The following is a 14,708-nucleotide window of genomic DNA, read 5'->3' as shown; positions in this document are numbered from 1 at the left end:
GCCGGGTGCATTCCGCGGTCAGCCGCGTCCAACGTCCGGCTTCGTACATGGGATGGAAATGTCTTAGCACATTTAACCGAGCCAATTATGACTTGACCGAATCATCGTGTACTTGTAAAGTGTCGTGAGAGGAGAAAAAGAAAAGAAAGGAAGCAGTACTTCTCGATGATAGGGTTACAATGGAATCCAGTGCATGTGCAGGCATAACCTTGGATGCGGAATACTCCGTTCTTTGTCTAGATTGTCCGTACTGCTCAACAGCTCACGCTATTGCTAGACAGTGCGAAGAACATTGGGCAATGGTGAAAGATAAGAAGTGATTTGATCTATGAAAGCCAGTGCTTCTCTCTTTCACATGTTGTCCAGGTTAATCGAAGAACTGAAGAGGACTAAATGAAGGTAAAGCCGTGTTCAGTAACTACTCGTTTCAGCATCGAGATTTGCTGGGTAAGCAAAACAAATATGCTTAAGTCAAAGAAAAATCCAGCCATTCTTACAGCATGGTTAACCAAAACAAAGGTGAATTGTCCAAACAGCAGACAAAGGGTTGGACAAGCTGTAGATGCCTGGGAATGCAAGAGGCAAGTGAATTGATAATTATAGTTAGGAAAAAAATTAGTACTACTGAAGGCTCTGATCTCTCTTACTTATTCTCGTATCCAATGTCAACTTTTCCATGCATTTTATCTACCCCTATACCTCACCACCTCCAACCTCGTAACGATTGACTTTCCATCTAAAAGCTGGAGCTTTTTACCGAGATTTGAGATGTCAGATCCTCTCAAGTATACGGTCGGTTGGATCTGCGCCATTGCTGCCGAATACCTCGCTGCGCAACTCTTCCTGGATGAAAAGCACGACCCACCCGAGGCTGTGTCTGTCAACGATAGTAACGACTACACACTCGGCAAAATTGGAAGACACAATGTCGTTATTGCCGTACTTCCCCTTGGCGAATACGGAATATCTTCTGCCACAGGGGTTGCCAAGGATATGCTTCATAGTTTCCCTAACGTCAGAGTTGGCCTGATGGTCGGTATCGGCGGCGGCGCACCAACTGACAAGCACGATATCCGCCTTGGAGACGTAGTTGTTGGTATAACCAGCAATGGAGAAGGATCTGTGTTTCAGTACGACTTTGGAAAGGCTGTGCAAGGTCAAGAATTCCAGGCTACGGGGTTTCTGAACCAGCCGCCGACTGTGGTACGAACAGCTGTACACGGGCTTTTAACACACTACAAGCGAAAAGGTCACCAGCTTGACACGCACATCAATGAAATCCTGGCAGAGAATCCGAGACTTCGAAGAGACTTGCAACGACCCGAACGCGACACTGATCGACTTTACCGCCCCTTAAAAGTGCATCCCAAGGATGATAAGTCTAGCTTTGCGGAAGCTTGTGGTGATGACCCATCAACCTTGGTACCGCGACCCGACCGCGGAGAACACGAAGACGACCCGGATATACACTACGGCCTGATTGCTTCATCAAATAGCTTGATGAAGGATGCTTTGGCACGCGACGCCCTTGCAGCGAAGAGAGGCGTTCTTTGCTTTGAAATGGAGGCAGCCGGGCTTATGAACCATTTCCCATTTCTGGTCATCCGCGGCCTATGTGACTATTCCGACTCGCACAAAAACAAGGAGTGACAGGGTTTTGCAGCAATGATGGCAGCTGCATACGCAAAAGATCTGCTGAATCAGATTCCTCTAAACAAGGTAGAGGCCGAGAGGCCGATCAGCGAGGCTTTAAGCTCTAGTTAGTATCACAATTGAATCACACGCTTTCACTTCTGACCCTGAGTAGTTGAATCCACTGGAAATGAAACCAGACACATAGTGATGGATTTGGCATCTGATAGCCGTTTCGCTCAAATCAAGAAGTGGCTTTCCCCGTCAGACTTTTCAACCAATGCCAACATGGCAAGACATCTCCGTCATCCTGGCACTGGGACTTGGCTTCTAAACAGCTCTGCCTTTCAGGAATGGAAACTCGGGTCGCGTCAGCACTTGTGGTTTTACGGACTAGCAGGATGCGGAAAGACTATATTGAGTGGGACAATTCTTGATCACCTCCAGGAATCAAACAACACCCACACTACGCTCGCATTCTTCTTCGATTTCAACGACACCAGAAAACAGAAGTTGAATGACCTATTTCGCTCACTGGCAGCTCAACTCTATTATAGTAGTAGCGAAGCGGCAACGATACTATATCGTCTTTTTGCTTCGCATAATAACGAATGCAGGCAGCCAGATAGAGACACCCTATGTGACTGTATAAATAATATGATACGCATCACTGGGAAGGTTTTTATTATCATTGATGCCTTAACAAGAACTTGCGTGGCGTACCTCACTGATGTTACTGGGAATTATGGAGGATTCCCTTTGATAGAGTATGCGGCAACATGTTGGCCCAGTTTTGCCCGTCTGGCTGGAGACTCTAAAGAATGCGTACAGAAGTAGTCGAATTTCTACGGAGTCAGACAGCAGTCCGGCGATGGCGGCTACAGGGCACATTCTATTGGCCTCAAGACCTTGACGTAGGGAACCCATTACATTGTGCTTGTCTTCATCGGCTTCTTGAGGCTCAGGGGGGGGTGGGGGGGGGGAGCAGATACGAACGGGTTGCATTACTGGGTTCGACAGAATGTCTTACGCAAAGACCACTTAGGATTTATGCTAATGCTCTACGACATGGGAGTAGATGTTAATACAGCTAGCCGTCATTACAAAAGACCTCTTCAGATCGCCATATCCCGGGGCGATTGCGAAGCAGTACAGTTGTTGCTAGACAGAGGAGCTGTGGTTATCAAGCAGATGATACAAACTGCTTTAACAGCGAGCCCTGAGGTCCAGTAACTGCTGTTCAATTCGAACAACATCCATCCTAGCACCAAACGGTGGATGAAAAAGCGGATCAGGTTATTATCTGGGAGTCGTAAAAGAAAAGGTCAGCTCTAGGTGGTAGCTTTGTTGTGGGGGATTCGTGAGGTAGTAGATTTCAACGATAATGCATTTATATTGAGTAGGTCGTTATAGAACTTGTGAGGCTGAACCCCATCTCATCTCCAATTTGATTTATCGGTGACTTTGAAGTTTTCCCGCATGAGATAAGAGGTGAAATTGGAGGCAGGCTGATAGGTCTGGCAGTATGTAATGAACTGGCTTGCTTGTCTACCTGGGCGAAATGCCATCGTGACACCTTTGATGCGTTTAGAAATGCAGCTTTTCAAACCAAAGTCTGAATGAATAACTGTTTCTAAATCATTTCAGCCTCGATGGTTGAAACATGTAGACAAAAGCATATCAGAATAAGCGATCGCCCAGGGATAATGGTAATAACAAATGTGAGTCTCTAGCATTGAGGTACCCTACCTAAAGGCAGGCTGACACATTTGTTTAAAAAGGAGAATCCGCCAATAAGAGGGGCTTAATGAATCCGTTATAGCTTCAGTGGCGCCATCAGGCTGTTTGTCAGCAGATGGGCAGCAAGAAGTATATATAAGTGTTGAGCTGATATCTCAAAACAATGTCAGTCCAGTACAAGAACACTTTATCACTTCCTCAACCTTGTATCAGACTTTCTTCATTTCCCTGTCACAACAATGAGATCAACTTCCCCCTTGACAGTTGTTGAAAGCACAACATCATCTTTCAACTTTTCGGCAGTCTTCTTCTCCTCCACATTCATCTGTCCTCAATCTGTTTACAGAAACGAGGAATATAAGACTGTCTGTGCAGATGGAGGGAGTAACAAGCAACGATATTATGAAGATGCTGTTGGAGACTATAATGAGGACCACATCAACCTTCGGTGCATTTGGTTTCAGCAACTTCGACAGTCGTTGGCAACTCTCTTGCTCCAGAGGTTCCAAAACTTCATCGACACAGTGCAGTACTTCGCGCCTGCAAACCTCTCCAAGCGCCATGGGAACAACTCGGAATATCCAGACGGGCCAACATTATCTACATTCCTCATCAACTTGGGTATTGATAGTGGTTGTGAATACAACGACGACGTGTTCACCCTCATCTCGCCTCCAAAAAATTGTTTCCACTTCGCTTGCCCCTTCGAAGCCTTGAATCCTGGACAATACCGTCAATGCCTTCTAAAGCATAGTTTATTGACAATGGGTGATGTCATCAGTCACATCATGCGCCATCACGTCGAGCCATTGTACTGCCCGATATGTTCAAAAACCTTTGATACACTAATTCATCGAGATCATCATATTATCAAGAGATCATGCAAACTTCAAGACCTTCAAGTGCCAGGCAAAATCAACGTGCAGCAGGAAGCTGCCTTGAAAAGGGCTTTGGAAATGGACACCAGCGATGAGGACCGATGGAACTTTATCTTTACTGCGATCTTTCCAGACTTAAAACTTCCGTTGTCTCCATACTTAGACCATGGTAGAGGGCTAGCGATTTCGGTCGCCAAGGATTTTTTAATGACGGATGGGAGACGCTGCGTCTCTGGCTTTTTGCTGACTCAGGACCCTGGCAAGAATGTGACAGGGGATCAACACGCAGAGGCTACGCTGTACCAGTTGGCCTTGGATGATTTTTTTGATCACATATTGGAAAGGTACAAGAACTCGGATGATGAGAGATTCACTTAAAGAAAGAATGAATATCATGGTCTTGGCATAATGGAGAGGTATCAAAGGCTACAGCAAAGTAGACGGGACATGGACAATTATTATTATTCGAGAAACATAGTGGTGCAAGCAGAGATATTGTTGTTACTACTTGGTTATAAATTGATAACTATATTGGAAAACAAACTCCAGTAACAAACAGTAGATAGTGATAGTGTTGCCAAGGGCGTCCAAGGAATGAACCCCGCAAAAAAGAGTCAAGCTGAAAATGAGGAAACATAAAGGACGAAACAGAATAAGCCCTGTGAGATCAGATGGGAGTCCGCAAATACCCTGGATCAATCCTCAGATGGAGACACCGCGCCGGAACGTCCACCAGTAGCCCGGATCGAGGCTAGTTGGGGCGGGGAGAACCCGACTGGTAGTCAGCAATAACGTATCCTTGTTCTGTGCACAGACCCCAATCTTCGCCTGGCTGAAGTGCGGAGGAATCAGCGAAGACTTCATCATGGTCAACGTGCAAGTTGTCAATGTCGAACGTGACTTCGGGGAGATGGTCTGGAACCATCGGCTGCATGGGGAAGCCAAAGGATGTTGCCATAGCAGGGTCTGGAGCGAAGCCGGACGGGTAGTGGGAAGGTGAGTTAAGAAAAGGCAAAGTAGAATCAGGCTGGCTAACGAACCAGTTGTTGACGTGGGCGGAGCCTGATGCATGGTTTGGGGAAGCGTTGCTGCCTGGACCTGGGACCTGAGAATGTGCGACTTTGTGGGGGATGACTGGGGGAGTGAAAATGTCATTGACAAATGCGTTAACCATCGCCGGATCATCGCAGCTAATGAAACATCGCATTTTCCCAGAGGCATGTCGGCGTAGTAGATCGACTTGACTCTCGAAGTAGGCGGACGATGGGTTTTCCAGGAAAGGGAACAGTTTCTCCCAACCAGCAAATCATTTCTCCTCGCTAGAAATCCCGGTGCTGGGTCTCTTAAGCTTCACAAACTCTGCTGGGAGAATCATTCCAGTCTCCTCCATGCTTGCAGTCTTGCATTGTTGCGCTCGTGAGTGAAGCTGCCATTCTCGTTCTGCAGTCTTCCCTTTGAACTGGATGCGACAAATGGCACAATATAACAGATTGTTGATGGGGTTGTGGACAAGAGCGTGAACACGACTCAGGTGCTGAAGTGTATGATACCAGTTTGTCAAATGGTAATGCTCACAGGACTGATGCATGCGTGGGTTCAGCTTATGGAACAGACATGCAAGTAACTTCTGACCAACGACGTCATCCGAATGCTGGCCTTCACCAGTTTCCTCGCCGTTCTCTACGGTAGAGCTTTGAAACGTCTAAGGCAAATGGGTGTAGCGTTTGGAGGCGTATGGCCCTCCAGCTCTATATCCGCCATGGTGGCGTGTTGATGCTGATGTCAATGCTGATGTGAGTAATGTGAAAGCGGTTCAGACTTGTGAGGCAGAACAGTTGGCCTCATTAATCTCAGGGTATAAAAACAACTAGCCTTAGAAGCATGGCCTAAGTGGCACAAACTGATCTAATAATTTCGTCACTTATAGTCAGCAGCAAACTTTCTAGTCGCAGCCAAGAACGGTTAAGCTCAGAGTTGGAGGGAAAAGCTGTGAAGTTGCTTTCATTCGCTTGTTCAGCCTATCAGCAGCGACTTTCGTGTAGACTGTCAGTAATCCAGAAAAAGCCAAAAATAGGACGTGCCCCATCGCACCTCAATGACGTCTGTGACAGGTCGATCTACTTACATGAACATTGGTTGCATTGGACATCACTTTCTTATCTTCTACTTCTGTAATACTTATTCATATTTCTCTTTGCAATCATAAGCATTAGAAAATATCTGGAAAGAAACATGATCAAATTTCTGTCAGATAATACTAAGCTACTACTCATCATCAGAAGAGAACTCATCAATGATATCATCTTCACCCCCCTCCCCATCTTCAAACTCATTATTCCTCTTCTCTTCTCTTCCATCTTTACTTCTTTTTCTCTGTCTTCTCTCCGAAGGACTTTCTTCTTTCCTGCTAACTCGAGATCGTCGTGATTCATAGCCGGAACTATTCCGTGACAATCCTCTGTCACGATTCGTAAGTCTGGGCGATAGAAGTTCCCCACGCCGCCCTGAGTAATCTTTTTGCGCGGGTGTAGATCTCGAATAACCTTCCACGTCATGTGACTGCTCATCATGCCGTAGAGCTAAAGTCTTTGCAATCTCACTGTCATCTCCTCTGGTAGCATGGAGATAGTCCTCAAAATCCCTGGCTGTCTTGGCAATATTGTTAAAGTTTGCTGTTGTCAGCTTCACCATTGTCCATTTCTTCTCTCCACTTGCAATAGCTTGTGCGTTGGTCATGTTGGCAGCTGCAAGGTTGCGGTCCCGATCATGGTGACCTAAGGAGATGGCAAGCTGGAAGGCATTGCGGATCTGTCGGCCATTCCAGGCAGTGTTCATTGGTTCATGGGCCCTGTAGTGTCTATCGGCCCATGTGAGTAGGGCACTCCTGTCAAACTTGACTTTGATCTTTGTCGTTTGATTGTCTCTTGTAAGGCGGTCCAAGATTCCTTCCCATATTTCGAGAGTTTCTTTTAACCTGATGGTAGGGTAGGCAAGAGACACATGAATGCGAGATTTGAAAGCCTCATCTATAACACCCACTCTGTTAGTGGTCAAGAATAAGATTCCAGAGTAGTATTCCAGTTGTCGAAGGAAGACTATACATGTTAGTTGAGCACCAAAAAGCAAAGGTGACTGAGTTCTTACCAGATACCAAGGCATTGCGGTTTGTATCTCTCCAATCTCTGCGGCTCAAGAAGACATCAGCTTCATCGAGGAGCAATATGCAGCCCCATCGTTGAGCCCGCTCTGTATGCTCATTCAAAGATCTTTCAACGCTGTCCGGATCGACCCCAAGATCACCACATGTGATTGGATATAATGGCCGTCGGCTATACGCAGCGAGTGTTTCGGCAGTACTGGTTTTCCCTGAGCCTGGCGGTCCATGTAAAAGGATGATTAGCCCCTGCCCCTTTCCCCGAACAATGTCAATCTGTGTGGACGTTTTCGAGTTATCCTTGTGACTAGATTCCGGATCTTGCTCTATGACCAAGTTTCTCACAAGGCCGACCAGGAGCTTCCGATGACCATCTGGGATGACTAGGCTCTCAAAGCTATTGTCTCTTGCAATGTCACTTTTGTCGATTTCCTCTATCTGACTCACGTAGACTCGATCTGTGAAATAATTGTCAGTATATTGTGAAATGAAGTGAGGATTGTTCCATTACGGTAAGTTCTGGTGCGGAAAAAGTATGCAGGTACCCAATGGGGAAGCAGTTGGAGAACTTCTTTTGATAGAGGATCTGAACTGAGCCTTTCAAGCCCAATCTCGTGCTGATGAGTCGACACGAAATCTTCCATGGCCTTCTGGTCAATCTCTCTATCAAACAAATCCAATGTGACGCCATCGACATCATCCTGACTCTCTGCGAGATCAGGCTCAAAGGCATTTAGTATGCCTAGACTCGGCCTCGATGATGCAATAGGGGGAAGAAAATGGTGATTAGGCCTTGGTATTGTTCCAGGGAGGTAATGGGGTCGTCTATCAAAAGACCGGTAATAATCTTTAAAGTCGATATAGATATCTCCAAAGACCTCGTTAGGCGTTTCGTCATCATGTTGGGAGCATGTCATGCCGCTGTAGCTCTTGTGACCATGTGATGAATGGTACCTGTTACCCCTTTCTGTCAGACGTTCCATGACCTCTTCCTTTCTGTCGTGAAATCTGAGTGGGAACACAGCCAGATCTGTTATACTGCGTTCCCCTGAGAAGTGTTTGATCTCCTTGCGTTTCGCCCTAGACCCAAGATAGTATCCATCAGATTCCATGGTGTAATAGTCGATCGTGAGTGGACTCCAGAGACCACGTGATGAGTTTTGCTGATTTCCATCTGGCATCTTGTCGAAGTCGATTGCAGAAAAGGTTCGCAATCTCTTTTTTGACTTTTCCTTCCGCTGTTGGCCACCAGACACAGCATAAGCCTTGCCGAGTTGCTCATATTCCCTCTCCTTGATGTAGATAATGTCACCTACAGTGAAAAGAAAACATAAATCTTCGAAGGTGATCTTTTCCAACTCTCCAGATTTGATTCTAGCATATGTCATATGCTGTGCTGCGAGGTATCTGTCACTGAATTCTTTGAGTAGCTTCAAGCTGTCGAAACGCCTCATCAATCTCTTGCGCGTCTTGAGTGCTTCGCCATTGTCTTTCTTGTTTTCTGGATCTCTCTCGTCTTCCGATTTCGGAGACGACTCTTTCAAGCTTTCCGGGGACTGTTGCTCACTCGTCACACTTGTGTCTGGAGTTGTGCACTTGGGAGACCCTGGGGCGTTCGTGTGATCTGGTCCCTCAACTTCCGGTCGTAAGACACCTTCTAGGTGCACGAGCCTGTCGCCGATTTCATCATGGTACCTAACAAGGAGCTTCAAATATATTAGTATATTCGTTTCATTTATAATAATCATGACTTTACCTTGTAAGGCGGTGCGAGTCTGAGTACATAAGAAACAAAGGTCAGCATATTACAAAGGACTACCAAGTGTGTCTTACAGCAAAAATGTTTCGTCATCACAATCAATGCCGGTAACTTCGGTGATCTCCTGTAATAGGGATAAGGAGGACAGTTCTACCCTATGAGGTCGCTCCTGGCGATCTGGAACATCTTTCATGGCTTTGTTTTCGTCGTGAGTAATTTCAACAAGTGATGCAGCGGGATAGTATGCGGCAATAGCATGTTTTGGTTCTGGTTGGTTATCAGACCATCCTTCCATGCTGAGCCGCGTGACCTTACAAAGGATCTTATCTTCCTCATCTTCAGTGGGCGTCTCGGAGTTGTCTCTGTACTACGGTTAGAACGGAAATATAAGCGAGAGCTTCGTAAGTACCCGGCTGCATTTTCTGCATTCTGTTGGCTAGCATTATTCTTATCATGAAGCTCTTTTTTAACGTCTTCCAAAACCCTTATAGCAAGGTCCAGACGATCGTTGTGATCTTCGGTAACGGGAGCGGGACATAGGCTCTGCAGTTTTTTCGCTTCCTGCTCAAGAACCTGCGCAGCTATGAAGAGCTTGGTGCTAGATATTGAATCCAATGTAGTGTTCGGTGCTGCGGCTTCTTCGTCTAGCAACAGAGAGCTTAGAACAGGTGCGGGAATTGGAAGAACATCTTGGCCTGGAGCGCCACCTGTCGGAGCCGATTCAGATAGAGACCCAGGTGAGGTGACGTCGTGCGTATCCGGTGGAGTATTCATTGCCTCAATAAGTTCAGAGATTGTGAGCGGATTTATCCAGATTCGCGTGAACTGACAATCTACTTATTTATGGACAAGTTTCGTCGCGTGTCGGAAACTCACTTATTACTCAGCACAGACTCACGAAGCGCCAGCCTGATTGCCAAGTCGGCTAAGTATGATGACTCCGAGAGTGTTGGTTGTCAATGCCTAGCCTAAAGGATGGCCTCAGCCGCTTTCAGCTTACATTATGGTATCATGTTATGTTGGATGTACAGCCTAAACCTTGTTCTATTGGCTACTGAAGAACGAAATGTCGTAGTAAGGTTACAGTACATATATTGCTGACGTTAGACTAATTGTAACTTTCCTGCATCCTTTATTGGAAGCCTGATATCGTTGTTTTATTCTGCTTTACTATTGGCAACTGCTACACCACTTTCGAATGCACAACTTCCACGTGGATACGGAAACCGCGCACCAAAGTCCGTCGGTCAACGAACAAACAAAAAAACCGCATGTGATCGCCCAACTTGGTCGAGTGAAGGAATCGACACGATCACTGGTTGGTGGCCTAGTCATAATTAGCCTTGTTGTTTGTTTCGAGATGATCTGACCATTTTCTCTTCCACCTCCAACAGCGAACATTGCGTCCCAAAGATGGATAATCTTCTTGAATCTAGATCTCCTCGCGAAGTCCGCACCGCTCATCCACCCGTTTATGAAGTACCGGAGTTCATGGTCAGGAAGCTGGACGGAAATACCCACCCAGCCCTCATAGCTACACCAGGCTCTGGAGTCATTTATACAGGGTCTCAGTCTTGGGTTTCAGAGTCTTCCGCAGCCGATTCCATGTAAGTTATCTCTTGAAGGAGTCTCGATCGATAAGCTCACCTTTATCGCCAGTGACTATGACCAACTCTATGCCAATGCCATTCAAGCACAGCATGAATTCATCCGCAAAGTAAATGTGTTGTGTTCAAAACGGAAGCTGCCTCCTTTAAACCTGTCTGACATCCACTCATGGTCAGACGTTGAACAGTCAGTCTCAAGCGCTTGTGAAGCATTGGAGGCTTTGTCATCGAAAGAGAAGAAGCATGTTCCAGGTTTTACCGGCAAGCTGAAGCAAGCGTTTCAAAAGCTCTGTAGGAACGCTGGTGCTGGCGCTAATCTCACAAACCTTGTTTCGACAGACTCTTACTGCTCTGTTCTATGCGGTGGTCTTAAAATCATTTTCAAAGCACTCGAGGAGACCGACCGCTACAGAGAAGAGATATACAATACTTTGGAAGAGTTACCCTTTATACTGAACGACAATGCCTCGTTCGTCAGCTTGAACTTCGCAGACGAGGATCTGCACAGACGCGCAGCTGCCATATATGCGGCTATTTATGGACTATTGGAGGTAATCATAGATTGGTTCCTCAAGCCGTCGCTAGGTGAGTCATTCCTCACATTCAGGGTCGATGTGTTACTCACTCACATCCCATCTTTTAGTGACCGGGGTCAAACTGTTTGCAAATCCCACTGGATTCAGTGATAAGTTTAAAAACAAAATTGCCATTGTAAAGGTAGCCGCACAGCGATTTACTACTCGCGTTACTATACTGTCAACAGAGAAGCAAGAAGGGTTGTCACAGCAAAACCTCACTCTCATGTACGGCCTCGGAAAGCACTCAGAACAGGTCATGGCAGAGTTTGGTGATATAAGATCTCGGCTTATGGTCCTGGACAAGTTGACCCAGTTCTTTGATGACACGGCAAAAGCTGAACTTGAACGCCAGCAACTTCGGTTGCAAAGAGAGGAAGTACCTCGGATCCAGGCTCCCGCAGTCACTGTTGAAGATTTACTTACAAAATGGCGCTACGAGCCCGATCTAGTGTACAATGACTACACAAAGATATTGAGATCACAGCACATCCCGGGCTATGAGATTGATCAGGATCTCGTCACCACCATCAAATTTCATCCTCGGTTCCAATCATGGCTGATGCTTGACGAATCTTCAGTTCTCTTCATTGATACAAGATCCGACAACCCTACGGGCAGTCTGGAGATGCCTGTAGTTGCGGCTGAAACCTACCAACGTCTAGAAGCCTTTGTCGATGAGCACAACCGAGAAGCCCACGGTGACGCCGCGCGTATCATACCTTTAGCATTTTTCACCAGTCAGCATAAACATATGAGCGGAGATCCAAACGCGAGCCCAAATGAGCTGGCGATGAGTCTCTTATTACAGCTTGTCGATCACTATCACGACTTCAACGGAGATGATCTAGACCTTGTAGAAACAGAGGTTGATCCTACCGATATCGAAGCGATCTTGTTCGTGTTCGAGAGCCTTCTTAGTCAGCTATCACAAAACACGATCCTCATCCTAATTATTGACGACCTGAACCCTTTCACACAGCCTTTGTCGAGAAGGAGAGGGATGATGCTGGTGATAGAGACGTTGTTAGACAGTCATCGCAACGGCGATTACACGGCGAAGCTCAAGTTTGTATTTGGAAACTCATCTCGCAATGACTTCAGTCATGGGATATTCACAGAGGATGAGACCTTGAGGATATGGCAATCCGATGCCACTTTACCTGTGAGTGAGCATTTGGATTGGACTTAGATTGATTATTGCATTATTTACATAGTATGTCTACTGGGCGAATTTGAGTAAGGCAAGCCAGTTTGTGAAGGCGTCATGCCACACCAATGTTGGGTGAACACAGAGTTCTAAGTCAATCTCGCGAATGCCCATACCTCACCAGTGACGAGGATAGCCGTGAGGCTTCTGATGTACAATTCCAGTCAATAACTTTAACAAGTCCGGTATGGTGTAGTGGCTAACATTTCGCGCTCTCATAACCTGAGAGATAAGTTCCGCGGAGCCCAGGGTTCGATTCCCTGTACCGGAGTTTCCTTTTGCCTTTGCTAGGGATTTCGTTTTAGTAGTTTTATACTATGAACCTTGTTTTTTTCAGCCTCTCCCTATCCCTTGGAGTAGTGCAAAACTTGATCTCACATCATTTTACTTTATAAATAATAAATTGGGAGATAGCGAGTGGGATTAGACTATATAGCTATGCAGATGAGAGCTAACCGATCTTTATAGTATTACCTGTAATTCTAGCATTGCATGTATTCAAAGTATATTTATACTAAGGACGCACGCACCCCAATTTGTTGGTAATTGCTAGGAGTGTCGATCGGTCCAATCATGAGACCATGACCGACAAATACAATGCCGGCAGACCAAGTACTCCAAGTTTCGCCAGTCTCTTCACATATCGGCTCACCGTTGGGGTGAAATACACAAGACCGAGCTGGGATACCGCATTGAAGTTCGAGGTCGGAAGAGAGTTCGCAGTTCAGGAAAGGACTCTTCGCCCGCTGACTAAGACACGTACTAACTGACGCAGGTGCGTCGAGTGCGGTGTTGGTCGCAAGGTAGTATCCACAAAGGAAATAGCCCTCATCGTTGATAAGTCTTCCCTGAGAGTCGATGGTGTATGGCCGTACTGGAGCAGAGCCAAAGACGGGATTGGGGTCAAATACAGCAACGGAATTTTCGTTGTCGTATGTATGAAGACTATCTCCTTCTACAACACTTTCCCCAGTTGCAAACAGAGTGAATGTAGGTATGGGAGCTGTAGTGGTAGCTCTTGTGGTGGTTGGCTCTACGGCTGTGGACTCCGCAACGAACGTAGAAGTGACGGAGGCTCAATTGTTGTAGAAGAGACTGCCTCAGTGGATGAAGACTCAGAAGTCTCTTCGGACGATTCGGAAATGACTGATGTGGCCGATACATCTGCAGTGGTTGTTTGGACAGAAGCCACCAATGAAGTCGTGGTTGAGACGATCGAAATGCTTTCGGAAGTCGTCACGGCCGGGACTGAACATTATGTTAGTAAATCACATAAATATCCATGAATCAACTTACCTAGTTTGCATGGGCTTCCGACAGCAAATCCGCCGGCAAATAGGCCCAACCCTAAACGCAAAACGATAAGAGAACGCATTGTAGCAGGTAAAGAATGACTGCGGTGAGTATGTCGAGAACGGCGACACACAGAAGACTGCTACTGGTGCGTCTTTATGATAATCTAGACTTTGGCAGGCATAGGGGCATTTGCAACTATCTTGTGTTTTATCGAACGCCACTGTTCGATAGTCCTATAAAGTTGCGGGACTAGGGTCAAAGACAGGTCGCAGCTAGCCGAATTCATCACAAGTGTCAAAGGGGGCGATTTCCCATTGGTGAATTGCATTACAGCTGAATCTGAGGTTCGCTAGAATAAAATTAACAATCATTCCGTCTTGTAATAGGGGAGTACTCTATGATCTTGAGAGAACGTCGGCATTTCGAAAACTAACATCGGGACTCGAATGGCAGCACGATCAGCACTAATGTCCTCTTTCCAGACGGTGATAAGACTGAAAAGTACTAGTGTGGAGAAAACATAACTGAGAGACAGCTAGTATGAAGAGTCTCATCATCTAGAGGATACAAATGAGAGGGAAGGGGAAAGAGAAATCTTATCATGTAATGGATGAGGAGGACTCGTGAGGAAAATCAAATAGCCATCCGTAGGTCAGTAGCTCACTGACTTCTGCACCTAACGGGTATCTACAACAAAAAAGGCCCGGGTGTCTTCGATGCGAACGTAATTGTAGAGATATTCGAATGCCCGAATGAAAGTAGGGCTTCTGTATACGAGCCAGCAGACAAAACCTCGGTCAACTGGAGGCTAAGGGTAGGACCGAGTTGGCAGCAGTCGTCAACATAATGCACCGCCA

General features: G+C 46.3%; 6 protein-coding genes across 6 annotated transcripts; 3 read left to right on the top strand and 3 right to left on the bottom strand.

The window, feature by feature from the left end:
* Positions 1-768: 768 nt before the first annotated feature.
* Positions 769-2,865, top strand: FSST1_007105 (uncharacterized protein; the record flags this gene model as incomplete). The annotated part of the gene is made up of 4 exons (XM_083236684.1): positions 769-1,615; positions 1,664-1,759; positions 1,808-2,399; positions 2,727-2,865. The coding sequence occupies 4 exons, from the start codon at positions 769-771 to the stop codon at positions 2,863-2,865; spliced, it is 1,674 nt and encodes a 557-aa protein (XP_083083066.1).
* Positions 2,866-3,611: 746 nt separating this feature from the next.
* FSST1_007104 (uncharacterized protein) lies at positions 3,612-4,628 on the top strand (the record flags this gene model as incomplete). Its single annotated transcript, XM_083236683.1, has 1 exon — positions 3,612-4,628. The coding sequence occupies one exon, from the start codon at positions 3,612-3,614 to the stop codon at positions 4,626-4,628; it is 1,017 nt and encodes a 338-aa protein (XP_083083065.1).
* Positions 4,629-5,001: 373 nt separating this feature from the next.
* FSST1_007103 (uncharacterized protein) lies at positions 5,002-5,457 on the bottom strand (the record flags this gene model as incomplete). The annotated part of the gene is made up of 1 exon (XM_083236682.1): positions 5,002-5,457. One exon carries the CDS (start codon positions 5,455-5,457, stop codon positions 5,002-5,004), a length of 456 nt encoding a protein of 151 aa, XP_083083064.1.
* A 1,058-nt stretch (positions 5,458-6,515) lies between these two features.
* FSST1_007102 (uncharacterized protein) lies at positions 6,516-9,937 on the bottom strand (the record flags this gene model as incomplete). Its single annotated transcript, XM_083236680.1, has 6 exons — positions 6,516-7,345; positions 7,395-7,862; positions 7,916-9,110; positions 9,161-9,179; positions 9,238-9,525; positions 9,573-9,937. 6 exons carry the CDS (start codon positions 9,935-9,937, stop codon positions 6,516-6,518), a joined length of 3,165 nt encoding a protein of 1,054 aa, XP_083083063.1.
* A 639-nt stretch (positions 9,938-10,576) lies between these two features.
* FSST1_007101 (uncharacterized protein) lies at positions 10,577-12,537 on the top strand (the record flags this gene model as incomplete). Its single annotated transcript, XM_083236679.1, has 3 exons — positions 10,577-10,770; positions 10,823-11,355; positions 11,414-12,537. The coding sequence occupies 3 exons, from the start codon at positions 10,577-10,579 to the stop codon at positions 12,535-12,537; spliced, it is 1,851 nt and encodes a 616-aa protein (XP_083083062.1).
* A 527-nt stretch (positions 12,538-13,064) lies between these two features.
* FSST1_007100 (uncharacterized protein) lies at positions 13,065-13,930 on the bottom strand (the record flags this gene model as incomplete). Its single annotated transcript, XM_083236678.1, has 3 exons — positions 13,065-13,558; positions 13,615-13,803; positions 13,852-13,930. 3 exons carry the CDS (start codon positions 13,928-13,930, stop codon positions 13,065-13,067), a joined length of 762 nt encoding a protein of 253 aa, XP_083083061.1.
* Positions 13,931-14,708: the final 778 nt, after the last annotated feature.

Source organism: Fusarium sambucinum, chromosome II (assembly GCF_050947815.1).
Source record: "Fusarium sambucinum isolate potato_lamoka chromosome II, whole genome shotgun sequence".
In the NCBI taxonomy this organism is placed as follows: domain Eukaryota; kingdom Fungi; phylum Ascomycota; class Sordariomycetes; order Hypocreales; family Nectriaceae; genus Fusarium; species Fusarium sambucinum.
Note: the sequence above shows the minus strand (reverse complement) of the source record. Positions and strands in the feature narration are given on the sequence as shown.